The sequence below is a fragment of the Bufo bufo genome, chromosome 10 (genome assembly GCF_905171765.1).
Source record: "Bufo bufo chromosome 10, aBufBuf1.1, whole genome shotgun sequence".
NCBI classification, from domain to species: domain Eukaryota; kingdom Metazoa; phylum Chordata; class Amphibia; order Anura; family Bufonidae; genus Bufo; species Bufo bufo.
In genome coordinates, this window is record NC_053398.1 from 21,670,616 (window position 1) to 21,698,549 (window position 27,934).

The 27,934-nt window shown below is 45.3% G+C and overlaps 1 protein-coding gene and 1 long non-coding RNA gene across 2 annotated transcripts; both read right to left on the bottom strand.

Annotated features, from left to right (window-relative positions):
- Nucleotides 1–382: 382 nt before the first annotated feature.
- LOC120980234 lies at nt 383–27,874 on the bottom strand. Its single transcript, XR_005774492.1, has 2 exons — nt 27,813–27,874; nt 383–1,538 (listed from the first exon to the last, which is right to left on the bottom strand). It is a non-coding gene; the product is annotated as an uncharacterized LOC120980234 (long non-coding RNA).
- ACP2 (acid phosphatase 2, lysosomal) lies at nt 2,307–20,582 on the bottom strand. The gene is made up of 11 exons (XM_040409195.1): nt 20,419–20,582; nt 17,187–17,282; nt 16,732–16,818; nt 16,468–16,620; nt 15,001–15,099; nt 14,782–14,871; nt 9,059–9,191; nt 6,887–6,972; nt 4,615–4,721; nt 4,193–4,368; nt 2,307–3,203 (listed from the first exon to the last, which is right to left on the bottom strand). The coding sequence occupies exons 1-11, from the start codon at nt 20,527–20,529 to the stop codon at nt 3,067–3,069; spliced, it is 1,275 nt and encodes a 424-aa protein (XP_040265129.1). The 5' UTR covers nt 20,530–20,582; the 3' UTR covers nt 2,307–3,066.
- Nucleotides 27,875–27,934: the final 60 nt, after the last annotated feature.

Genomic DNA, 27,934 nt, shown 5'->3' on the forward strand with positions numbered 1-27,934 from the left:
AAAAAATATTCAACATTTTTAAAACTAGCACCTGGATCTAAATACTTTTGCATGTCATTAAAAATTTAGTATAGCCACCGAGATCTATCTGTATAGCGCCACCTGCTGCTTGCCCTTTTTCTAAATTCTCTGTCCATCTCACTGAGGTGGACGCACATGCTCAGTTCCATCCTTCAACTGCCACCAGCTGCAGCAGAAAGGACATGCCCCCTGAGCTGCCAGCTAGCGAAGCAATTGAAGCAGTGAATGTGGAGAGATCTCTGGATCCATGCGAGGGACAGGGCTGGTTCTAAGTTTGTTAGAAAGACACTGTCATGCACTATGTGATGTCTGGTTTAATTTTTTTACATGAGCTCAGACGCGAAACTTCACAAATCATATACTCCCTCACCCAATCCTTCCGGTTTTTATTTAATAAAAGTCACATTTACCTCCTTAGACAGATCAAGAAACGAACAGAAACATCACATACATTAAAATCATTGTGCAAAAGGATCAGTCCAGTGGCTTTAAAATCTCACATGTATGAGGTCCGTAATAGTGATGTAGTCGGCGTACCGCTTACAGACCACGGATCGCAGGAACCAAAACTGTGACTACTCGATGTACAGACGACAGCAAATTAAAGTGACAAGGACAGCAATACAGAACAAAGTACACAAAATACATAAAAAAGACGTCAGCCGCCACAAGAGGATAGATACATGGCGAGGATTCAGGCGCATTCCTTTCAACGCAATGGAATCAGCATAAATCCTGTTAGTATTATGTCTGTGAAGGTTCTCATTCATCCAGGTCATGGTATATCAGCAGCAATAAGTCGGAGCAACTGGACTTCTTGTATTTTCTCTTGAAGATGTTTTGCTAGTCATCTGACTGGCTTTCTTAATTAGAACGGCTTGTACAAGAAATCTCCGGCATTAAATACTGGCGACTCAAGCTTCAGTCACGGAGGTAAGATGTTAATTGCATGACTGAAGCATTAGGTGTGATTAAACTGTCTCTGGAGAGAGGTTAGAACAGCACCAGTATTTAATGCCGGAGATTTCTCGTACAAGCCGTTAAGAAGTCGGAGGACTAGCGAAACGGCTTTAAGAAATAAAATACAACAAGTCCAGTATATTATAATACTACTGATATACCTATAGTATTGCACAACGGCCAATCGGATAAATCGCTATCAATGTAATACGTGGACGGGCCACGACTGCAGTTTTCTTATGTGAGCAGAGACCCCTCTCTATGATGTCTATATGTTTTAGACAGGGAGAAAAGTTTCTTCATGAGACATAACACATTCAAGTACAACTCAAAAATTTATGTGTGTGGCTTAGGGGGGAGGGGTGGATAAAAAAAAACAAAAAAAAAAAACACACAACATAAAAACATAGAACTTCTTTTTTCAGTCAATATAAACAGTATTATAGAATGCATTACTGCTGCAGTTTCCAGATACAAAGCCTGGATTGTGTTGTATATTATAAATGTACGTTTAAAGGACATCTGTCAGCAGTTTTGTACCTATGACACTGGCTGACCTGTTACATGTGCACTTGGCAGCTGGAGACTTCTGTGTTGGTCCCATGTTCATATGTGCTTACATTGCAGAGAAAAATTATTTACCATTTCAATTAAAATTCAAGTTTTAAAATATGCAAATGAGCCTCTAGGAGCAATGGGGGCGTTGCTGTTACACCTAGAGGCTCTGCTCTCTCTGCAACTGCCGTGCCCTCTGCACTTTGATTGACAGGGCCAGGCAGTAAAAACATCATAATGCCTGGTCCTGTGGAAAGGGCGTGGCCAATGCAGAGACAGCAACGCCCCTGTTGCTCCCAGAGGCTCATTTGCATATGTTAAAACTTGAATTTTAATTTAAATAATAAATTATTTTTCTCTGCAACGCGGGCACATATGAACATGGGACCAACACAGAGGCATTCAGCTGCCAAGCGCACATGTAACAGGTCAGCCGGTGTCATAGGTACAAAACTGCTGACAGATGCTCTTTAAAAAGAGAGTAATGTGTGTGTTAATAGAATGTACTGCCCCCTACAGGTAAAATGGGCAACGCTACCGATATATAGCATGTTGTGTTACATGGGGATCAGCATACTGATGGTCTATTGTTAGGACAAGCTATCGATATTACATTGTTGGGGGTCCAACCCTTGGCACCCCTGCTCATTAGATCATAGAAACATAGAATGTGTCGGCAGATAAGAACCATTTGGCCCATCTAGTCTGCCCAATATATCTGAATCCTATTAATAGTCCCTGGCCCTATCTTATATGAAGGATAGCCTTATGGAAGTGCTGCGGCCTCATCATAGTCTACCTTGGTCCATCTGCTGGTGCACTGTACATACAGTAGGGGCAGGGCAGGATATTACAGTTTCGGCCCATTCGACCAATTCAGACAATGTGCAGGTAAACCATGAACAGCTGGGGTTGCAGAGAGTCAGACCATCCTACAGACAGGCCATCAATATGCTGAGCCCTGAAACCCCCTTTAAAACCAATAGTCCAGTAAGCACTGAAGACAACATTTTCCTATAGAAAACCCAATGAATCGCATCACTGATCGCTGAGGGGAGTAAAGGACATGCTGGACTCTGCCTCTCTCTTTCCATATCTATGGCCAGTACAGATTATAATGGGAAAGCACAAATCTCTACCTGTCCACTGAACGCAGACGGTGTACGGAAAGCTGACGGACTGACCCGCAGCCCTGCGGTGTAGTCGCAATAGTCCTAGAGCATGCAGTTACTTGACAAAGACCCCCCAGCATACGGCTTAGGCGACCACTCACGTCATGGAATCAGACTGTTACTGCGAACTCCAAGACACGTGATTTTGCTTCCTCAGGTTTTCTATGTCCATGTGATTGCTTGCATTGGTTTGTGCCCATTATAACCCTTTACGTTAAGTTGAAAATTACCGTCTTTTGTTGAGATTTGGAACTTTAAAAGAATAAAAATGTTTAAAATTTTGGTAAAAATCATATTCCCATTTTCCTCTTCCAGGGATGTCATCAAGGCCACAGTTATAGGGGCAGAGTCCAGTCAATCAGCTCTGTTCCTCCCCCATATCTGAGACGTGCTGGTAGCCTACAGTCTGAGACTTCTGTCGGAAGAGCACTGTGAGCAGCAGGACGATGAGGAGGAAGAGGATGCACCCGCAGGCGACGAGACCCACGATGACTTCTGTGCAATGAAAGCAAGAGATAAAAGTCAAAAACCTGGAGGCTTGGCGAGTCCCTGGTATTAGATCAAGGACTCATGCACACGACCATAGTTTTGGTCTGTGTCCGATCCGGATTTTTTTTTTGAAGATCTCACGGATGTCATGAAACAGTTAAACAAAAGTTACAGTATTTTTCGCCCTATAAGACGCACTGTACTAAAAGCTGGCTCCCTACTCACTGCTTCCTGGCCTTCGTCTTCCAGCGCCGTACGCTATGCTGTGACCTGTGCAGAGCGTGAGGACATCGGAACTACATCAGGTCATAGTACAACATGGCAGGAAGACAGCTGGATCTCAAGAGCGGAGAGGTGAGCTGATCTGAGGTCTGATTAACATTGGGGGGTCTGATAGGGGGTCTTATTAACATGGGGGTCTGATCTTGTATCTGATTAACACTGGAGGTCTGAATGGGGGTCTTATTAACATTAGGGGTCTGATCTGAGGTCTGGATTAATATTGGGGGTCTGATGAAAAATATTTTTTTTCCTTATTTTTCTCCTCTTTAGCCTAAGTGCGTCTTATAGGACAAAAAATACTGTAAATTTACCAGTTGGGTAAGGATAGTTCTCCATCTCACCAGCACCCACATATACAGTTGTGAATGAGCCCTTAGATATGTGCACATTTGACATCAGCCACGACAAGGATGCAGGGAAATCATTTTGAATATGACAGACTCTACAGTATAGACCAGGGATGCTCAACCTGCGGCCCTCCAGCTGTTGCAAAACTGCAACTCCTAGCATGCCTGAACAGCCTACAGCTATCAGCCTACAGGAGGGCATGGTGGGAGTTGTAGTTTTACAACAGCTGGAGGGCCGCAGGTTGAGAATCCCTGGTATAGACCTTCTTCTCACTTAGGTCTGAAATAAATTTATTTTGTGTCCAAGGTGAAGAATAAAAGTAATTTAAAGCACATTCCCGGTTAGACTCTGCACCTCTGCCTCACCTGTGTCATTGACTGGGTTGGAGAGCTGACACTCTTTCTCCCAGTCTTTAGCGATGACTCGATCCAACAAGCTCTGGAACCTCTCTAGGGGGCATCTGCGCATGCAGCCAGGTACGGTCAGGGGGAAGGGCTGCTGTGTGCTATCGTTTCTAAAATACATCTCGACTGTGAAGTTTCTGGTAGGAGACAAGAAGATCAATGATAGAAATGGTGATGAGGCAAGAAGAAACAGACACATGTGAACGGTGAGCAAACGTCTCTGCAGAAAGGTCTGGACATTTATGTGGAGATCATCTCAAGAGGTAAACAACTCCAATACCAGAAGCTGACCACTTGATAAAAGTGTCCTTATAGAAATATCTATCTCTCAAATATCTATCTCTCAAATTATAATCAGATTATGATTCATGATAAAGTCATACCCAGGAGACTCTTCATACAGCTCGAATATATGGCAGGAAGCATAAGGAGCCTGTTTTCCATTGTAGACGTCCAGTGCCATCTGCAGAGCGCCCAGTGTGGTGTCGTGCTAAAGAGGAATGAAGTGTTGGTAAGAGACTCACCATCATATGGAGTAATCACTACTGCAGTGCTACAAAGAGAAGATGGGACTGTGATCGTCCCCTCTCCTGGTAACAACTCCACCAGTGCACTGTCCTTATATAGCCCTCAAAACCCCTGCCATATACTGTTTAAGGAAAATGTATTGCCAAAGGGGAGGTTACCTTAGGAGCTATTACTTTATATCACCTGCCATTGTTCGCATTAGGCCTCTTTCACACCACATTTTTATTTTCCGTACTGATTATTATTGTTCGCACTTACATAGCGCTGACATATTCTGCAGTGGAGCTTACAATCTAAATATCAGTATGTCTTTGGAGTGTGGGAGGAAACCAACGCAAACATGCAGATGTTGTCCTTGGTCAGATTCGAACCTAGGACCCTGAGCATTTGACCTCTTCTAACATCTGATCACCAGGGGTCCCGGGAGTCGGGCCCCTGCCAATCTGATATGGATTCAGATTTGTTCACCTTTTCTGGCGCAAGAAACCATAAACAACTGGCATAGGAAAGGATCTTCTTCTTTTACTTTCTTAGTTAAAAATAAAATGAAATAAAATGCAAATAAAAAAACAACACGTTTTGGGGATCAGCAGGTCCTCGTCAGGTTAGGATTGCGGTCAGAGGCACTTGGCTTACAGAAATGGCCGAGAGTCCCGTGCTTTGCTGTTTCCGTAATACCCATATCATGCAAACAGCATAGGAAAGCAAACCACAGTTTCCATAATTCCTAAGTTACCAAAAACAGCATCTCTCTCCTATTCACTGCTACGGGGGATCACGCAATCAGAGGAGCGCAGCTCGGCTCGGATGTTTCCGTAACTGCCACCGGGGCAAGCACTTACTTAGGTTATTCCCATCTCAACCTCCTCTTCAGCTTCCATAGACATAAAAAGTATGCAAAAAGTGCATGTTTGTTGTATTGCTGTTTCATACAGCAGAGACCTGCGGCTAATTATCGTGACCGGCAATAATGCCGATCGCGGTAATTAAAGGCTTTAGATGCCGTGATCAAGCGAGATCATGGCATCTAAATGTTCAAAAACCCGGAAGCTCGTGCTTCCGGTCTTCCTACCGATGCCCCGTGCAGCCAATGTGGGCATCGGTAGTTGCGCTGAACACTGTAAGCCTCGCTGACGCGGCTTTAAGTGTTCATGCTGCAGGATAAGAAATGAGCAACTTCTAGTTTAAATGTCATTTAAAAAATTGCTGATGGAACAAAATCAAAAATTAAAAAAAACATTATTTATAGGCTCATATATGAGCTTCAAAATCATCACAAAAAATAAAAAATAAAGTTACAAAAAAATAAGAATTATATAAAAAAGTTTAAATCACCTAAATAATAAATATAAACATCATGGGTATCATTGCGACCGAAAACGCCCATACTATTAAAATATTTAAAAAAAAGGGTCAAAATGGCCAATTTGCTATTTTTTCATTGCTTCTCTAACCCAAAAAATGTTAATAAAATGTGATCAAAAAGTCCCGCACACTCCAAAATGGTATCAATAAAAACTACACATTGTTCCGCAAAAAATGAGCCCCTAAACCGCTCAGTATAAAAAAAAGTTATGGGGGGCAGAATATAGTGATGTAAAAAAAATTTTTTTTTTTTAATCAAAGTTTAATTTTTTTTTTTACACCATTTAGACATAAAGAACCTACACATATGAGGTATCGTTGTAATCGTACAGACCCAGAGAATTAAGGGCATGGGTCAGTTTTGCCGTAAACAAAACGCTGTGGGAACAATTGTGGTTTTTTTTTCCATTTCCCTCTACATTTTTTGCCATAATTAATGGTGGCATTAGAAAGTATAACTTGTCCCGCAAAAAATAAGCCCTCATACAACTATGTGATCGGAAATATAAAAAAGTTATGGCTCAAGGAAAATAGGGAAGAAAAATGAAAACGCAAAAGCGAAAAAACCTTTGGTAGCCTAAGAGTTAAAGAACCAGAGGAAACAGAGTACTAAACCACTAATGAAGCACCATAGTAAAAAAAAAAACTATATTGCTAGTGGAGGAATCGTAAGAATTTATCAATAAGGGTGTCGTTTCCTAAAAACATGCAGTGATTGAGGTCCTGACACTGGACAGAAAACCGCCGTGTATCATCACTTACTGTGGAGTATGCAATGAACTTCAGGCTGTTGGAGGCATTCTGTGCAGCCGCTGTTATGTTCTTCAGGATCTGAGCCACCAAAACACCTGCAAAAAACAAGGGACTTTACTGATCGAGGTGACAAGAGCCAGTGCAGATGACATGCCACTTAACTCTTTTTTGTCCTATTTTAGTAATCATTGGCAAGCTGCATGTGGCCAATTCCATACTATGATGACTGCATGCAGGGCCATCAACTCACAGGTGAAGGGGGGACTGGGCTCCAAAGTGCTGCATGCTGTAACTTCCAAAGACAGTTGGGGTGAGGGTGACCCTCGGTAACCACAACTACTTATGCCCTTATTCCTTCACATGATTTGCTTTGACCCTTTTTTTGTCACTAATAAAACACTAGTATCTTCACATGTTTGAATTGCATTTTTTCCCCCTACATAAAAGCGATTGGAAAAAGACCTGGGAAAAATAATGTCATTTCAACAACATGCTACATTTTTTTTAAACACATCAAACACACCCCAAAAAAAAAAAAAATATATATATATATATATATTTTATTTATATAAATACCGGAAAAACGAGCGGCACTCCGTTGGATAAAGAAAAGTGAACCTTTAATCACCCAGAGGTGCAACGTTTCGGCTCTGCTCTTGAGCCTTTTTCAAGCCTTTTTCTCTCACTATTTTATTTATATATATATATAATCCATTTCATTTAAATGTTTGTGTGTGTCGTTAAAAGATAGACAGTATCCCCCATAACAGTGACATCTACAGTACTCCGCCCTCTTAAGTGACCTCCACAGCCCCCCACCCCTTTGCACTGACCCCCCGACAGTGCCCCGCTTCCTTAAAATGGGACCTCCAGTGCAGCCCACCTCCTTAACTTTGACCTTTACAGCAGCCTGCCCCTTTAACTGTGAGTTCCACAGCACCCCACCCCCTTAAAAGTGACCTCTACAGCACCCGCCTTTTAACACTGACCATAGGTTACGGAATTGCGGACCCATTCATTTTTATGGGGCCGCACGATGTTGTATATATTAGATGTGTCCCACGTTTGAAAATTCCCATATACCTTATGCTAACACTTTAATTGGCATTCTTGTGAACCCAGCCTTAGGCCTCATGCACACGGCCGTTGAGGGCATTGGGAACTGCAATTTGCAGTCCCCAATGCACGGGCACCATCAATGCGGCTGCTGCAACGGATCCAGACTCATTCAACCTGAATGGGTACGTGATCCATCCGCACCACAAAAAAAATATATAACAAGTTCTATTTTTTTGCGATGCGGAGGCACAGAGAGGAACCCCACGCAAGTCCTCCATGGTGCTTCTGTGCCTCCGTTCCACACCGCATCTTCCGAACTGCGGACCCATTCAAGTGAATGGGTCCACATCCGTGATGCGGTGAGCAAACGGCCAGTGCCCGCATATTGCAGACCCCCTGTTTGCGGGCCGGCAACGGCCATGTGCATGAAGTCTTAGGGTGCTAGCTTGATGCAGTTTTTCTTTACAGTTTTAGAAACTAATGCAGGAGAGGATTGTAAAGGGAGAGGCATCTAGTAAAGATGCATCTCCCCTTTTTTTTCCACTTCTATATTACATGGCCCAATTTTCATAAACGAACGCCTCCTTCCTGATAATCGGCCCGTGTAAAGGCGCCGCAGATGATCTTCAGTTCAGACACCTCAGACACCATCTCTGGGCAGCAAATCATGCTAGTAAACAATGATATGCTCCCCAGAAACCATGAATTTGTATGAGGATGAGTGATGGCAGTGATCGCTGCATGGAAATGCAGAAGTTCACCTCCAATGACACACAGGCAATTATCTGAATAGAGTGCTTCCTTCCTGATAATTGTCTGCTAGTCAGTGCAGTGTAAGGCTATGGCTACAAGGCGACATGCATCGCATGACAAAAAGGTCCAACTTGGATGGATTTTTTGCAACTGTTGTGTCGCAGCAGCAGCTGCATGCCGTAGTGCAACACCATTGACTATCATTATAAAAAGTGTTGCACAACTGTTCTGCGACACAAGTCGCCATGTAGCCCTATCTGAAATGCGCCTTTAAGCTGCCACAAAACAGCACGTGAGAAAGCACCCTTAGGGCGTCTGAAATTAGCACTTAGATTGCTGCCTACTGCTGTACAGTTCTTCTTCTCTTACCTCCTTGCAAACGCGCTTTCTGCTCCTGTTCAGTTATCCCAAAGAGGAACCTGAAGCTGAAATCCTTTAAATCGCTCAGTCGTTCCAAAACTTCTGTCGTTGCCCAGGACGGAAGGCTCAGGTTGTGTTTGGACTAAGAAAAAAAAACACAACTTGAAATGTAATAGTAAATAAAATTGGAGGGGTGCAGATGCAGGGGAGCCCACCTAACAGTGGAACGAAAGGGGCAGAAGCACTACACCAAGCCATGTTGCCCTTTGGCCCTGAACAGCTTCTTTGCCCATTGTGGCAGAGAAAGGGTTAACCATGTACAGGCTATGGCAGCACTCCAGCTGGGAAACTACAGCTCCCAGCATGCACACTGGCCTGGCTGTTCTCAGAACTCCCACAGAAGTCCATGGAGCAAGCTGGGAGTTGTAGTTTCACAACAGCTGGAGTCCTGGAGGTTGCTGACGTCTGGGCTTACCTGCACACACCCTCGGCCAAAAAAGCAATTAGACCTTTAAAAAGGGACACATTCCTCAGCCAAGTGACAGTCACCCATTAACTCTTTCAGTACCAAGGACGTATGTACATCATAATTTTAAACTCTGTGGCTCTAAGGAACAGAGCTCAATATTCTAGTTGCAATATTCTGAGGTTGTAGCACGCGTTTGGAGCTGTGGATTAGCGTGCAGCGTTTTACTTCCAGCTTCTGTGTTTGTGCCATATGTGAAACCACCCTAAAGGCATTTCCTGAAATTTTACATTGATGCCTGTGGTACCAGACTCAGCTACAAGCGTATGCACCATTGTATCAGGTACTGCGGTGAAAGGGCTGTGACGTTCCAGTTACAGCCTCTGCTCCATTGTTCTGCTTGATGGGATCCTGAGGGTGGAAATTCATGATTACACTTACTGGTAATCGTTTTTCCATGAGCCCATGACAGCACCCTTGAGAGACGGCCTCCATCCAGGACGGGAAACAGGAGCTTTCGTGGAGAGCTCTGCCCCTATATACCACCAGTTAATTGCGGGAACTTGTCCTAAAACACATCTAACACAAACTCTTTTTATTTTTTTTATTTTTTTATACACATTTTATTGAAATGCCACCCCCCTCCCCCAATGCCAAATTCTTAACCTAACCCCTTCCATCCAGCCAGAGAGGTAACTTAACCTGCATGTACTTTCTATAATACCGGTATCTTCTTATGTAGCACAAGGGTCTTTCAGGCTCCTGGGCCCGTTAGCGATTGCTACCTCTGCACCCCCTATAGCTACGCCCCTGCTGGTAAGTGTAATCCTGAATTTCCCTCACGCCCATGACAGCACCCTTGAGAGAAGTCTAGAATACTAACTAGCTTGGGGGGGGAATACTGCCTGCAAGACCTTCCTGCCAAAAGATAAACGGTCCTTAAGAATGTATTAGGAATGCTATTATTTTCCCTTATAACCATGTTATAAGGGAAAATAATAATGATCAGGTCTCCATCCCGATCGTCTCCTAGCAACCGTGCGTGAAAATCGCACCGCATCCGCACTTGCTTGCGATTTTCACGCAGCCCCATTCACTTCTATGGGGTCTGCGTTGCGTGGAAAACGCACAATATAGAACATGCTGCGATTTTCACGCAACGCACAAGTGATGCGTGAAAAATCACAGCTCATGTGCACAGCCCCATAGAAATGAATGGGTCCAGATTCAGTGTGGGTGCAATGCGTTCACCTCCCGCATTGCACCCGCGCGGAATACTCGCCCGTGTGAACTCAGCCTTAGAGGAGGAAAGGCATACAGAAGCTGATCCGGCCATGGAAGGGAGAAAGCGTCTATCCCTGACGGAAAATCTTTCGGATTTAGAGAAAAGAATAGTTTGCATTTTTTGTTCTGTCTGGTTGCAAAAAGGTCTACTTGAGGTTGGTCGCACAGCTGAACTATCTGACTGAAGACTTCTTGGTTTAAACACCATTCTCCCTGATCCAAATGGTTTGTGCTTAGATAATCCGCCACCTTGTTTTCTGTTCCCTTTAAGTGTACTGCCTTGATGAAAGGAATGATTAGAGAAAAAATGTCTGCGGCTAAGGACATAAGATTTTCTGACCTTGTCCCTCCCTGCCTGTTTAGGTAGGATACCACCGTGGCGCTGTCTGAGAAGATTTTTACTCCCTTTCCTTGTATTTTGGGTAGGAATTCTCTTAAGGCCAACAGAACCGCTCTCAACTTTCTCATATTCTGGGAATCCTGACTCTGCTGAACTCCGCACCCCCTGCCGAACCCCTCACTGACAATAGGCCCCCCACCTGGTCGGACTGGCATCCGTGGTGATAGTTATTTGCTCTTGTAGATCCCAAGGGAGGCCGTGAGTCAGATTTGAAGGTTCCAGCCACCAGGTTATGGATTGTATCCCCTGAGGGGCGAGAGGAAGCGGGGCATCCAACGGGGACAATGATCCCTGCCAGTCTTTTAGAATCTGCCATTGAAGCACCCTGGAGTAAAACAGGGCCCAACTGACAGCAGGTATCGTGGAGGTCATTCTGCCTAATACTGCCATCCCTTGCCTGATAGCCTCAAAAAAATCGAACTACCAAAGACCGCACGTCTTCTCTTATTTGGGATATCTTGCGCCGAGTGAGGATGCAACGTAGCTTCACAGAATCTATAATCAGTCCTGGAAACACACATTTTTGGGAAGGGGTCAGGTTTGACTTTTCCCAGTTTATCTGACACCCTAGCTTTGCTAGAATTTCTATTACTTCTAGAAGAGGAGAGGTTAGAAGGTCTTCGGATTCTGCCACCACTAGAAGATCGTCCAAATAAGGAATAACCAGAATATCTCTTTCCCTTATGTGGGCCATAACCTCTGCCATCAGTGTCGTAAAGAGCCAGGGGGCCTGAGATATTCCAAAGGGAAGTGCTCTGTATTGTAAATGATGAACTTGGCCTTCCATAGACACCGCCACTCTGAGATATTTTTGAAAATCTGCATGAATTGGGATGTGATAATAGGCATCCTTTACGTCTATGGTAGCCATGGCCACAGTCTTTGAAGAGATGTTTTATTGCAGACTGTACGGATTCCATTCAGAATTTTTTGTATTTTAGGTACCGATTTAAGTCTTTCAGGTTTATAATCATTCTGAATGATCCGTCTGGCTTGGGTACGAGAAAAAGGGACGAATAAAAAGCCCTCGCCTTCTCCGAGTCTGGAACAGGAACAAGAACCTTTTTCTTTAAAAAGGGAAAATACTTCTTGTCTTAGTGCCAAGTCTCATACAGAATTTGGAACCAGATTTGTAATTTTTTATCTTTCCGGAGAGATAAACTCTAGACGAAACCCGTCTTTTATAATACCAATAATCCAAGGGCTTACCGAGATTTTTTTCCCAAGCCCAAGAAAAAAAAGAGAAAGTCTTCCCCCCACGGGACAGCAACCGTCATTGTTGACCAGCCTTGGGCCCTGAAGTGGACTGGGTATTAAAAAGGAATCCCTTATCCTTCCTACCTCTGTTTTCTTTGCAATTATTCAGCTTTTTGTCTGTTCTATTAAAAATGCTTCTGTGAAAAAACTGTTGTCTTTTAGGGGGAGGCGGGGGGGGTCTGCAAACAGGAAAGCCTTTTTTGTTGTCAGAGGCCTTTTCTAAAAGGTTGTCCAAAACCGACCCAAAAAGGAAATCTCCCTGGCACGGAATAGAGCAAAGCTTATTTTTTTAACCCGTGTCACCAGACCACCCCTTAGCAGAATTATAGATAGAGCTGCTGACCTGGCATTTAATCTTAATGCATCCGAAATGAAGTCCACTGCTTTAAAAAGATGGTAGGAAACACCCCCAGCAACTGGTCTTTGGAGGTTTTATTCTGGATATGGGATTCTAACTCTTGTAGCCATAACTTTAACGACCTGGCAGTAGAGGTAGTAGCAATATTTGGTTTAAATGCCTGGGTAGAGGCTTCCCATACTTTTTTAAGGTATACTTCTGCCCATCTATCCATCAGATCTTTCAAGGCACCGAGGTCCTCAAAAGGCAAAGCAGACCTTTTAGAAATCTTGGCGATTGGGGCGTCCAATTTAGGAGGCCTATCCCAGCAGGAGGACTCGCCCTCATCAAAAGGATATTTTCTTTAAACATTTCTAGGGATGAAAAACTTCTTGTCAGTTTTTTTCCACTCTTTCTGAATTAAATAATTTAGATTTTCGTTTAACGAAAAGACTTTTGTGCACCAGGTCACCAAACATTATATCTTGAATAGATTTTTGTTCTCTAGATTCTTCCACCTTCATAGTGGCTCTAATAGCCTTGAGCAGAAAATCCGTATCCTCAGGGGAAAATAAAAGGTCTACCCGTGGTTTCTTCATCTGAGTAAGAGCTTGAATCACGGAACCGACATACAGATTCGGACAGCACACAAATGAAATCCGTGTGTTTCCGTTTCTTTTAAATTAATGGGTACATGTGCATTCCGCAAAAAAATGCAGATCAGACAGGGATGCAAAATACGGTCATGTGCATGAGACAGACTTGTGCCGATGACTGGAGAAATCTGAGACGGACTGGTTGCTGAGTATGTGCTATCTGACAACTCAAATAAAAAAAGTATTTGGTTGCTATACAGGGAATAGGATATGCCACCAATGTCTGATAGCTGTCTGTAAAATGGAGCCCCCGCATGCACGGCCACCCTTCATGCATTTCTATGGGAGTGCCGAAAATAGCCAAGTGGCTTGCTTAACTATTTTTTTGAAGTCCCATAGAAATGAATTCGGAAGCGCGGCCACCGCTCTATTCACTTCTATGGGGTGTAAGAAGGTACAAGGAATCAACGTGGATGATAGGTACATGTCACCCAGGTTCCTGGCCTCGGTGGAGTAAGAGCCAGTTTTTATGTGTCAGCAGCAGTTGCTGTTTGACACCTTGGTACTTAGCATGGCTGTAATAGCTGATCCGGGACGGCTCTTACTGGGAGTAGTCAAAGTGCTGGGTGGGTGACTACCCCCCACGTTCCAGGCCGGTTTTTGCCAGGCATAAGAAACAGCCAGCACTGCCAGGTGGAGAGGATTACCTCCGTCTGACAGTGGAGCTCAGGAGGTGTGTGCTGGGCTGGAGAACGGAGACCCGTGTGTCAGGGGAACAGGCCGCCTAAAGCCTGTATTTGAACTTTCTGAGGCATAACTGCCACCAAGGTGACTTTTGTTTTATTAACTTGTCATTGGGTGTGAAGTAACACCAACACTGCAAAAGTGACATTTTGTTTTTGGCATCATGTGTGAATAAACACTGAAGTTTGAATTACGAACTTGTATTTTGCCTCTGTACTGCGCCCGCTTATCCTAACTACCAGAGCGAATCCCCAACAGGGGCTAACGGAAATAGCCGAGCCAGTGCTCGGCTCTTTTTGGCAGTCCCATAAAAATGAATGCAGGACGGCCGAGCATGTGCGAATTGCTCTACTTTACATTGCAGGTTCCGTTCTAGACCTGCACTTCTCAGGTATTGGTGGCATATCCTAGCGAAATGTCACCTATGCTTGAGATGACACAAGGATGTGTTATCTGACAACCCAAATGAAAAGTCTTTGGTTGCTATAGAGTGAGTCCCCTGCAACCAGACTGTCAATGTGAAATTTACATATCCCCCCCCCCCCCCACCCGCACACCAAGCACTAAAATACATGGAATTACCAAGGAACAAAGGAAAGGCTACAGTGATAAATGTGATCTCGTGAAGGAAGATTAGAAATAACTGACCTCACAGAACAAGATGTCAGAGATGGTCCATACAGATTCTAGTGAACAATCTTTTAGTCCGGTTTTATTGGCGACCATGTGCAGAAATTCCTAGTGAACACAGAAGTTGTGTAAGAATAAAGCAGTGGCTCATCTGTCCCTTGAATAACACAATGATGGTTTATTCACAGGTTATGGTGAAAACACAACGTGTAAATGAACCCATACTGCTCCCTTTACCTTATTGTCTCTGGTCTTGTTGACATATTCAGGGGATCGCCGCGTCTCTTCTTGCAACTTGAGATATTTTGGACAAGGGAGAATCGGAAACTTTAAGAGCTGAAATAAAATAAAATAGAGTCAACAGCTGAAAAGAACACAGCAAAAGCCTGTAGAATACGTTTTTTTGTAATTTGAGTAAGTTCAAAATTCTGCGTCCCTGTTTTTCTGCACCAAAGCCCCTTCATAGACATGCTGGATTCCTGCAGCCACCACTAGAGGGAGCTCACTGAACACTATTTATACATTGATATTGATAAGTATGCAGTGAGCTCCCTCTAGTGGTGGCTGCAGGTTTCCAGCATGAAATCTTTTAAAGCGAGAAAAATAAATATTCACATTAACTGGGGAACGAGCAGAGTACTTACCTGGTGTTCTCCTTTTCATCATTTTTGGCTGTAGGTCTGCTAATTCTCCGGTTCCTCATCTGCCATCCAAGATGGCCGCACAGTTTCTCAGATTACCTGACGCCTACTGTGAATTCAGTAGCCCAAAACACTTCCTGCTTGTCCAGCCCAGCTCCTGGATTTGCCTGCACTGCTCACGTGAGCGGTGCTGGCCAATACAAGGGCAGCAGTAAGTATCTTGAGCTACCAAATGCACAGTAGAAGCGGGGCGGCAATCTTTGATGACAAAACAGGAGCCTGGAGATAGTAAAGATCTTCAGCTAAAATGATGAAATGGAGGGCACCAGGTAAGTGTTCGTTCCCCAGTTAATTTGAATTTTTTTCCCATTTGTTTCAATGGGTCTGCAAAAAATGCAGACAGCACACCATGTTCCATAGCCCCGCAAAAAATAGAGCATGTCCTATTCTTGTCCATTTTGAGGACAAGGATAGTCATTGTTAAAACGGATCCGAAAAAACAAAAAAAACGATGCAACGCGGATGTCATCCGTATTTTTACATATGGTCGTGTGCATGTAGCCTAAGGGCTCATGCATACGAAAGTATTTTCTTTCCGTTTCAATGGGTCCATTAAAAAACAGAAGTTACTCCATATGCATTCCTTTTCCGTATGTCCGTTCTGCAAAAAAATAGAACATGTCCTATTATTGTCCGCATTACAGACAAGGATAGAACTGTTCTATTAGGGGCCAGCTGTTCCGTTCCACAAAATACGTAATGCACACGGAAGTCATCCGTATTTTTTGCGGGTCCGTTTTTTTGTGGACCGCAAAATACATACGGTTGTGTGCATGAGCCCTAAATCTATGTTTACGGATTACATTTACTGCTCTGAATCAGAAAAGCAGGTCTCCGTCCGCTATAAAGATATATTAAGAAAATAATCAGTGCAAAATTTAGGACCTAAAAATAACTTGGCATGCCGGGAGTACATGATTACACCCTAGCTGAATCTAGGCCAAGGCTGCAGGAGAAACACCTACATGATTACATACCTGAGAACTGTGACAACGCTACTTACCCGCTCCTCAGAATCTGGTACTGTGTGCACTGGGATTGGCTGCCAGGAGATATTGGGGTTAAAGATCTGAGAACCTGCAGGCGGGTATAGGCCGGCCAGGTTTGACTCTGCGCTCATGAGTGTGCGGTCCACATCTGTGCTCCTTACATAGATCTGGGCAGGAACAGGAAACAAATATAAGGAGCCATGATATTGTGACACCATGCTAAGACTTATAGAGATCAGGTAGCCCAGCCTTCTTTAAGCCAGGATATGGGCACTTACCTCATGCTTGTCGTAAGACTCATTGAGGAATCCTTTGTAGCGTGCTCGTAGCGCCTGTCCCAAGTCCCACTGCTGTTTCATCCCGATCTAAGAAAAAGATAAAAAAAAAAAAAAAAAAAGCTTTATACATGAGAAGTGACCCTAGAAAATGCAGAAACCTAGATGGCACTATCATCTATCTGCAGCCGCCACTAGAGGGAGCTCAATGCCGAATGTCGTACATAACTCATATTCATAAAGCAGCATGCAGTGAGCTCCCTCTAGTGGCGGCTTCAGACAGATGAAAATTATGGTAAAGCAGCTGATTTGGAGCTCTGTAACAGAAAACTATGGGCTCGAGACGCTATGAAGATAGATTAGTCAGCCCAGAATTTTGGATCTCCACATGACATGATGTTAAAAAGTGAAAATTCACTATAAAGTTGCTCTAACCTAATGATAAGAGATGCTCTCACCTGTGTAAGCTGCCCGAATCCTTGCGGCCAGGCACTCTCCTGATGAACATCAGTAGGATAAGCCCTCACCGGAGACCGGTCACCGTGCCGATACACCTGCAGAACAAACTATCGAATCAACCACCTAAACTAATCCCCCCATTACACGGTACAGATGGTACGCCTATAAAATTATAACATTTATCAGTCTAAGGCCTCATGCACACGACAGTGTTTTTTCACTGTCAGTGATTTGGATTCAGTGGTCCGTGTCCGATTTTGCTTCAGTTGTGTCTTCCTTTTTTTTTGTCTGACAGGGGGAAAAAAAGGAAGGTTAATGAAAAGTATAATTTTATTGCACTAAAGGTCTTGTAGAAAAAAACAGACACGGACGCGAACACGGATGACATACCAGTTGTGCATCCGTTTTTTTTGAAGGACCCATTGACTTGAATGGGTCCGTCCTCCGTTTTCCACTGACAAGAATAGGACAGGTTATATTTTTTTAACGGACTGGAATCACAGATCACGGACGCGGAGAAAAAAATGGAGGACTATCAGTTTTTTTCCACAGCTCCATAGAAATGAATGGGACCCCCGCTAAACTGTGAAAAATGACGGAACGGACGCGGACGCACACAACGGTCGTGTGCATGAGGCCTAAATTGTTGGAAATAGCCACTTCAGACAATTTTCATCTAGCATGTCTAAGCTGCCTTGAACTGGCCATACACTTAAAGGGGTTATCCGATAATAAATATCCTCAGGGTAGGTCATCAATGTCATATCGGCGGGGGTCCGAGAACTCTTCCTAGGCCATGTGACGTCACCATTAGTGTTGAGCGAACTTGTGTTTTAAGTTCGGGTTATCGAAGTATCTCGTTATGGATTCTAAATTCCGTTAGGGTCCGTTGTAGCGGAATCCATAACGGGATACTTCGATAACCCGAACTTTAGACGCCGAACTTAAAACCCAAGTTCGCTCAACACTAGTCACCATACATCAGTTCCATGGTCTAGGAGCAGCTCAGTCCCATTGCACGGTTGTGCTTACACACTATAGAAAAAAGTGCTGGCCTCTCTGGTGGTCCGGACAGTGGGAGCGCACATAGGGGCGCATGCACAGCAGCTCCAGTCCCGGCCATCTGGTATCTGTGCTGCATCGGGGGCCGCAGTTGCCAAAAAGACTTTTTACCCAGGGTGGCCCTGTTCATCATTCCCTATGCCGCCAATTACGTGACTAGTGTTGAGCGAACTTGTGTTTTAAGTTCGGCGTCTAAAGTTCGGGTTATCGAAGAATCGCGTTATGGATTCCGCTGCCACGGACCATAACGGAATTTAGAATCCATAACGAGATTCTTCGATAACCCGAACTTTAGACGCCGATCTTAAAACACGAGTTCGCTCAACACTATTACGGACCTCAGCAGTCACGCTTATATGAACGGGCACGTGACCGCCAAGGCCAGTGACTGGATGCAATGGTCCCGGGAACAGAGAACGGCACGTGACTGCTGCAAGGCTGGGAACTGAGCGGCGGGACATTTTATAGGTAAGGGTCCATGGGTCGGCTCCTGGGCCGGTCGTGGCTCCACTGACCCGACTGTATGGCAGTCATTTATGATACAGTCAGCTCCCATCTGATTGTGGCTCTATTGTACTGTGCCCATGATGATACCAGTACATGGCAATACGCCACCACAGGGATCTCAAGTCTCCCGGACGTTCAGGGAGTCTCCCGCTATTAGATAGCGGCCGGAGGCATGCGAGACAATATATCCAGGAAAGGTTCACTGATAGCAGAGCAGAGAGAGAAGAGAAGTGACAGGACAGAGTTCAGATTACAGGTTGAATTAACCCTTTAGGGTCAAATTGGCTTCTCAAGGAGATATATATGTTAAAGGCATCCCTTCCTCTGTCTCATTCAGTAGCTATAGAACTATTGAGAGCGATGTATTTTTTTTTTTTTTAAATACACTTACACATTTAACCCTCCATTTTAATTATATTATTTACCCCAGTGTTAAATTTCCCCCCCCCCCCCTGGATGCTTGTTTTTTTCCTACAGTGGGGTAGATAATTACACACAGGGTTTTAAAGAATAAACTTCCTGACTCCGACCAAGAGCCGACTCAGCGAGTCAGCAAGTGAATCGAAGCTTCCGTCATCCGCGCATTGCGCAACCTAAGCTTCGGTTCACTTGCTTCTTGTCAGCTCAGCGAATGAACCGAAGATTCGATTCATGAATCGGTTCATTTGAATGAACTGATTCAAATGAACCGATTCATGTGAAAGATCCGAACTTCCCATCTCTAAGTTTACTCGCAGTAAACCTTTCCGGCAACCTGTAGCAGTGTCCCCTTCTTGGCGCGTGCGCACAGTGCAAGAAGAAGCCGATGCCAGCAGTCCGCAACGGCGCATCAGGCTGAGCCTGTGCGCACGCGCGGGATCTCAAAGCGGGAGGAGGGAGGGAGAGGCGGCACTGAGGAGTAGAAGGCGGCGCTGGGCACGAACGGCGATGCGTGCGGCCGGGCACCATGCATCCACAGACCTCCCCTGCTTGGGCACCTTAATTCAATGATTGACAGGTTAGTAAAACCTGTTTATCCGCAGAATAAAGCCACAAATAGCTTTTATAAGGCCACCTTAGAAATCAGAATGCTGCCCTGGACGAGAGCAGATGTTTAGCTCACAGGGCTTATAGGTGGTGACAGAATCCCTTTAATCATATACATAAATATGATAATTTGGGGCAGGGTAATGAGCCCCGTCCTCCACACCATAGAGCAAAGTGTGCAGATACTGCATATGTTTGGAAAATGTCATAAAAAGTTCGTGAAAGAAAAAAAAAAAGAAAACCTCCCTGAAATGAGTCTTTGCAGGTTGGGATGTCTGCCACCATCACATAGAGACTGGCGGTATGAGGAACCAGCACCCATAACCCTTTTGTTTCGCCCCTGTACACACATATGGTGCAAACATGTCTCCAAACATAGCGTCAGGTCACCGTGCACACCGACCAAAGGGCGAGATATATATATATATTGGTCTTTCCATTGACTTCTAGTGACAACACGTTAGAATGGTAAACTATGGCCCCAGCCCAATGCTTCCTACTAGAAGTGACTTATCACAGGAATGTCCTCAGCTGCTTGCCATGACTACCAGCCACAGACCCCCTAATCCCGGACTCACTTCCGGGTTCTCTATAATTCACCGCCAATGGCCGCCAGTCGTCCCCTCCCTTACTCACCACCGTGACGAAACGAAGCTGGTGAGCCTGTGCCGCCAGGAGCTGCCCCAATACGGTGACCATCAACCCCACCGGGGAAATAAATCTTGACCCGCTCCTCCTGCCAGCCATAATCCTTCAATATGTCTGACACCCGGAACCCCTTGTGCAATTCAGAACTTCCTGTAGGGAAGGGTATCGCGGTGGCACGAGAGTACAAACATGGCTGCCGTGTTTCGGTCTTGGAGCGCCAAGATGGTTTCCTGACTGACGTCATGACGCAAAGCAAAACATCAACATCCTCCTTCCTTCCTCCCCTTATGCCCTGCCCCTAGTGGCCGAGTAGGGAACAGCAAGTAGGAAGAGCCTATGTTATTCATGTTAGGAGCCCTCTAGTGGCCAGGGTTTGTATGTATGGTAGGTTTAGTGTATTCTGAAGGGACAAGAATGGGTTTACTGTTTACCAGGGCAGAGGTTTTGTGGCAAAGATGCTACAGTGCACATTGACCACTGAGTCTCGGTGGTCATGTGCTGATCGGGGGCACACTGGCACTGAGGCCAATGTATGTACAACATGGACATAAACAGGATGTCACACTTCCAGTCCACAAGGAGCATGGACGGTACTCTCAGCGCTGAAAAAATGCAGCTGGGAGCAGATGAGTGCCTTTTCTATGTCAGGAAAAGTGCTGAAAAGATAAAATTGGGGTCCCTTAAGCAGGGGCAGACTGGAGACTTAAAGTGGCCCTGGAAATAACCTAAAAGTAGCCCCATGTTGTGGGCAAGTCCAAATTGACAGAAGATGGGCAACACAAGTAGATAGAACCAACACAAGTAGGCAGGGACAACTGAAATACCATAGTGCAGCACAGAATACCGCCCCAGTACAACCAAATACCACAGTGCAGCACAGAATACCGCCCTATCACCGTACTGAGGACAGTGATACAGTTGAGTTCAGGAGGGCTGCTGCAGCTGCTGGCCAGGTGTATAAGTACCTGATGCTGCTAGTATTAATGCTGAGATTGTCATGTACCCGGTCAGCGGCCCTGAGGAGGACTCGGGTGGCCTGGCCTGTAGGGTCTATGGCCAGTCCTCCCCTGCATGGCAGATAGCTATGTTTACTCTGAAAATCAGCTGGGCACAGGAAAAAGAGTGCCAATATGGGGGAAAAAAAGTCTGGGCATGGTAGGAAGAGTCCGGGCATGGTAAGAAGAGTCCGGGCATGGAAAGAAGAGTCCGGACATGGGAAGAAGAGTCCGGACATGGAAAGAAGAGTCCGGGCATGGGAAGAAGAGTCCGGGCATGGAAAGAAGAGTCCGGACATGGAAAGAAGAGTCTGACATGGAAAGAAGAGTCCGGGCATTGAAAGAAGAGTCCGGACATGGAAAGAAGAGTCCGGACATGGAAAGAAGAGTCCGGGCATGGGAAGAAGAGTCCAGGCATGGGTAAAAGAGAATGGGCATGAGAAGAAGTGTCCAGGCATGGAAAGAAGAGTCCGGACATGGGAAGAAGAGTCCGGGCATGGGAAGAAGAGTCCGGGCATGGGAAGAAGAGTCCGGGCATGGGAAGAAGAGTCCGGGCATGGGTAGAAGAGAATGGGCATGAGAAGAAGTGTCTGGGCATGGGAGGAAAAATCCAGGCATGGGAAGAAGAGTCTGGGCACAGGTAGTAGAGTCCGGCGTGGGTAGAAGAGTTAATTTCATGGGTAGAAGAGTCCGACTTGGGTAGAAGAATCTGGGCGTGAGAAGAAAAGTGCAGCACGAGGGAAAGAGTCTGCTGTGTGACTTCTACCTGCTCAGCTTCATTGATAAATCTCTCCCTGTTTGTGTGTAAGCAGAAAACAGTCAATCAAGCTGAGCATGGTGCGGTGAAGCCGCAGCGGGCTCTTCTTCCTGTGCCCATCTCCTTTTTAAACTTTTAAAGCTGGGGAAGCCTGTCAGGATTTTGTAATAAACCGTCGTTAAAAAAAAAAAAAGACCAAAATGGAAGGAAATCCAAAAAGTTATTGAGTACTGAAATCCAGTGATTAAAAACTAAATCAGTGCGCCCTGAATCCCAAAACAGGCCGTTTCCTCAAAGGGGTTTTCCGGGATTCTAATATTGATGGCCTATCCTTAGGATCAGATCATGAAGTTCCGACACCCCGCACCCCCGACAGTCAGCTGTAGCTCTGGTGCCTGAAGGTAGCTCTGGAACATTCAGTTGCCACTGAAGAAGGGGAAAGCTATCCCCGAAACGCGTCTGGTAAAGACTACGATTTAAACATATGTTCCACCTCGAAAGAATAAACTTTGTTTAAAACAGTGCACTGTAATTTCCACAAGTAAACGATCATAGTCTATCAAAACCGAGGACTTGATGGGACACACCGGAAGATCCCTTCCTGCCTGCTTGAACGCCAGCTCCGTGAGGACCACCCACCCAGTACCACCCACCCATTTTAGCCATACCTTTTTTTATATATATATTCAAACATATTTTGTTTGATATTAAACGTTACTGTGATTCAGACTTCGCCCACATTGTTCCATGTGTCAATTGTGCCAGTCTTCCATCGCAATCTACTTCATCTGAAGGGTGAATCCATTTAGATCTGAGCACCTGACCGTGGTTGTGAGGAGGTGAGCTATTTCCATAGAGATTCTATAGCTCTGGAACTACACAGCTCCATCCATGGTGGAGCGGACGGAGCTGGTAACTGCAGTTCTGCTCCTATTTACTTCAATGGGAGCAGCGCTGCAGTAACCAGCATTGTTCACTGCACAACTGACGGAGCTGTAATTCCGGTGCCGCCTTCCAGCACCAGAGCTGATCATCAGGGGTACAGGGTGTCGGACCCCTACGATCTAACCTGGGGATCGACCATCAATATGAAAATTCCAGAAATCACTTTAAGGGGTTAAGAAATGCACAACTTTTCATGATACAATTGTCAGAGGGAATCTGTCACCCGTCCAGATCCCGTTTACTTCCGTTTGGGCCTCTGTGCTATATATATACCCAGAGCAGCTTGTAAAATGCTAGGTTTTCTTGCCAAAGAAACACATCACACACACGCTGCGCGCTGCGAATACGCCCACTGCAGAGCAAGAAGCATCACACTACTGCGTAACTGCGAAAATATTGCTTTTGCCCAAATTAGTCTTGATTTTAAACCTCTGAGGTGTGCAGGGGTGTATGAGAAGAATTAGGGTACAACAACACCAACCACGGATTTTTGCAGCGGAAATTCCGTCCACTATGTTGCTACTGTAAAATGCTGCAGAATCTGCCGCACGTACGTTCCGTGTGGACGCATCCTAAAAAGTCTGGCCAAATGGAACGAGTCCACTGCGGATTTTCCGCAGCAGAAAGTATGCACTGATAATCTGCAGCAGGAAAATCCACCCCAATCAGTGCATAAACTTTGGGGGATTTAATAGATTTCACCCTCTGGATGGCAAAAGAGGTTAAAGGGGTTGTCCGCTTTATTTATATTGATGACCTCTCCTCAGGAGAGGTCATCAATATCAAATCGGTGGGGGTCCGACACCCGGAACCCCCGGCGATCAGCACTATTCGTACGAGCGCTGCCTTCCCTTCATTGTTTAGCTGCTCGCTGTTGCAGTCGCAGCGGCTCTGTAGTATACAGTCGTGGCCAAAAGTTTTGAGAATGACAAAAATATTAGTTTTCACAAAGTTTGCTGCTAAACTGCTTTTAGATCTTTGTTTCGGTTATTTCTGTGATGTAGTGAAATATAATTACACGCACTTCATACGTTTCAAAGGCTTTTATCGACAATTACATGACATTTATGCAAAGAGTCAGTATTTGCAGTGTTGGCCCTTCTTTTTCAGGACCTCTGCAATCCGACTGGGCATGCTCTCAATCAACTTCTGGGCCAATTCCTGACTGATAGCAACCCATTCTTTCATAATCACTTCTTGGAGTTTGTCAGAATTAGTGGGTTTTTGTTTGTCCACCCGCCTCTTGAGGATTGACCACAAGTTCTCAATGGGATTAAGATCTGGGGAGTTTCCAGGCCATGGACCCAAAATGTCAACGTTTTGGTCCCCGAGCCACTTAGTTATCACTTTTGCCTTATGGCACGGTGCTCCATCGTGCTGGAAAATGCATTGTTCTTCACCAAACTGTTGTTGGATTGTTGGAAGAAGTTGCTGTTGGAGGGTGTTTTGGTACCATTCTTTATTCATGGCTGTGTTTTTGGGCAAAATTGTGAGTGAGCCCACTCCCTTGGATGAGAAGCAACCCCACACATGAATGGTCTCAGGATGCTTTACTGTTGGCATGACACAGGACTGATGGTAGCGCTCACCTTTTCTTCTCCGGACAAGCCTTTTTCCAGATGCCCCAAACAATCGGAAAGAGGCTTCATCGGAGAATATGACTTTGCCCCAGTCCTCAGCAGTCCATTCACCAAACTTTCTGCAGAAGATCAATCTGTCCCTGATGTTTTTTTTGGAGAGAAGTGGCTTCTTTGCTGCCCTTCTTGACACCAGGCCATCTTCCAAAAGTCTTCGCCTCACTGTGCGTGCAGATGCGCTCACACCTGCCTGCTGCCATTCCTGAACAAGCTCTGCACTGGTGGCACTCCGATCCCGCAGCTGAATCCTCTTTAGGAGACGATCCTGGCGCTTGCTGGACTTTCTTGGACGCCCTGAAGCCTTCTTAACAAGAATTGAACCTCTTTCCTTGAAGTTCTTGATGATCCTATAAATTGTTGATTAAGGTGCAATCTTAGTAGCCACAATATCCTTGCCTGTGAAGCCATTTTTATGCAACGCAATGATGACTGCACACGTTTCTTTGCAGGTCTCTATGGTTAACAATGGAAGAACAATGATTTCAAGCATCACCCTCCTTTTAACATGTCAAGTCTGCCATTTTAACCCAATCAGCCTGACATAATGATCTCCAGCCTTGTGCTCGTCAACATTCTCACCTGAGTTAACAAGACGATTACTGAAATTATCTCAGCAGGTCCTTTAATGACAGCAATGAAATGCAGTGGAAAGTTTTTTTTGGGATTAAGTTAATTTTCATGGCAAAGAAGGACTATGCAATTCATCTGATCACTCTTCATAACATTCTGGAGTATATGCAAATTGCTATTATAAGAACTTAAGCAGCAACTTTTCCAATTTCCAATATTTATGTAATTCTCAAAACTTTTGGCCATGACTGTACACTTGAAGGGATTGGGACGGCTTGTAATTACACCTGCTTACCGCTACGATGTTGATGGCGAGCAGGCTGCGTGGCTTTCTCTTCAACCAGCTGATCGGTGGGGATACCGGATAGTCGGGCCTCTGCCAATTTGAGACTGATGATCTAATCTGAGGATATGTCATCAATATAAATAAAGTGGACAACTCCTTTAAACAGGCTGTGTCACCCGCTTCAAGCCTACCCTACTAGGCATATAACCTGGTAGGGCTGATGACACAGACAAAACACATACTTTTATTTCTCATGTAGTAGGTCCGGAATGGCCGAAAAAGCAACTTTAAAAAATATGCAAATGCACCTAATCACGCCCCCATGTCCTTTGATTGACAGCACTAGACCCGCCGGACTAGCGCTGATATTCCGCACCTGCGCGCTCACTTCCATGATGGCGCGTGCGCACTGGACATACACACAAGCCAGAAAGGAAGGAAAAGATCCAGTGCGCACGCGCCGACACTGATGCGACTGCGCAGGGCTAAATCGCGCAGGGCACGGGCTCTGATGGGCGGGCTTTAGCGATGCCCTAGCCGTTTTACTGGCTAGGGCAGCGCTAAATCCTGCCCATCAGTGCAGGTGACGTCACTGGGGTTCCTGGCAGCCCCATGGAGAGCCCCGGTTCATCACCAGATCTCCAAAAAATGCCTTTGCCCTGCGCGATTTAGCGCAGGGCAAAGGAGAGCATCGGATTATGAATTGTTCTGATGCTGACGTCAGGGGGGCTGCCGGGGTGAAAATGGAGGGATGTCCGGGTTCAGCTCTGAACCCGGACAACCCCTTTAAGCATTACATGATGCCCATCAAGGTCAATGTAGTGGGTCCCAGAGAGCATCTTTAGATAGTGACTCTCAGTTTTTGCTGATAGGGAGGGTCCTAACCGGAGACCTTCCATTTTCTCTATAGATCCTCCTAGTGGATAACCAGTTTGGTTAGACCTGCGCTGCTTTTACCGATGGCTGCCCGATGCAGCGCCCTCGTTCCCACATAGAATCTTGTTACTCCAGAATTCTTGAGATAGCACAGAGAGAAGTTTAGTTAAGTCTCTGTCACAACCAGGAAATTGTCTTGAATACCTGGCATGTCGGGCGTGCTAATGTAAGGGTCACGTTTCACTCAGATATGAGGAAATTATTGTACGGACAAATTCTGCAAGAAAACTCTGTGAACTAAGATCTTTATGGGGGAAATGGAATCAATACCATCCAGAGCTACAGCGAAACCTAGAATTGGCAGTTTTTAACTCTTTACTGTCCTTATTGGGATCTACACTGACTCCCATGAGTGTCAGTATTGGTTACGACCACAACATATGGTGCACAGTGTGCATTCAGCTCTGCAAACGTCTCCAAGTCATGGTATAAGGGCCGTATGAATGAGTCCGCATGTCCTATTCTTAGCCGCAACTGTGGACAAGGATAGGCATTTTCTATGATAACGGTGGCCATGGCCACTACGGTTGTGTGAATGTAGCCTAAGACAGAAGATGTTTAAAGGGATTCTGTCACCAAGTTTTGGGCTATAGAGATACGGACATGCACGGCTAGATCGCCGCTAGCATGTCCGCAATATACCGGTCCTATAGGGCTGTGTGCTTTTATTTTCTTTAAAAAATGATTTTAGAGATATGTAAATTAGTCTTGTATGTGTCCAAGGGGCTGCATTAACCTTCCTGGAGCCCAGCCGCGCCCGCCTGTGAAGGAGACCAGCACAGCCTATGTCCTCCGAATCTCCTCCTTTCATCAACGATAGATTGCCGTAATCTCGCGATGCGCGAGCTCGCGCATGCGCAGTTCTTTCCCTGAGGCTGATGCCAGCACAGGGAAGGAACACTATACCGGCACTGCGCATGTGCGAGCTCGCGCATCGCGAGATTACGGCAATCTATCGTTGATGAAAGGAGGAGATTCGGAGGACATAGGCTGTGCTGGTCTCCTTCACAGGCGGGCGCGGCTGGGCTCCAGGAAGGTTCGTACAGCCCCTTGGACACATACAAGACTAATTTACATATCTCTAAAATCATTTTTTAAAGAAAATAAAAGCACACAGCCCTATAGGACCGGTATATTGCGGACATGCTAGCGGCGATCTAGCCGTGCATGTCCGCATCTCTACAGCCCAAAACTTGGTGACACAATCCCTTTAAAGGGCATCTGTCAGCAGATTTGTACCTATGACACTGGCTGACCTGTTACATGTGCACTTGGCAGCTGAAGGCATCTGTGTTGGTCCCATGTTCATATGTGCCCGCATTGCTGAGAAAAATGATGTTTTATTATATGCAAATGAGCCTCTAGGAGCAACGGGGGC

What these genes read in the sequence shown, in the direction of transcription:
- ACP2 (XM_040409195.1), bottom strand. Translation starts at nt 20,529, where the DNA reads ATGGCTGGCAGGAGGAGCGGGTCAAGATTTATTTCCCCGGTGGGGTTG. An exon ending in AGTCTTACGACAAGCATGAG is followed by an intron (nt 16,621 to 16,731) that starts GTAAGTGCCCAT and finishes GTTCCTGCCCAG; the next exon opens with ATCTATGTAAGGAGCACAGA. An exon ending in ACAAGACCAGAGACAATAAG is followed by an intron (nt 14,872 to 15,000) that starts GTAAAGGGAGCA and finishes TGTGTTCACTAG; the next exon opens with GAATTTCTGCACATGGTCGC.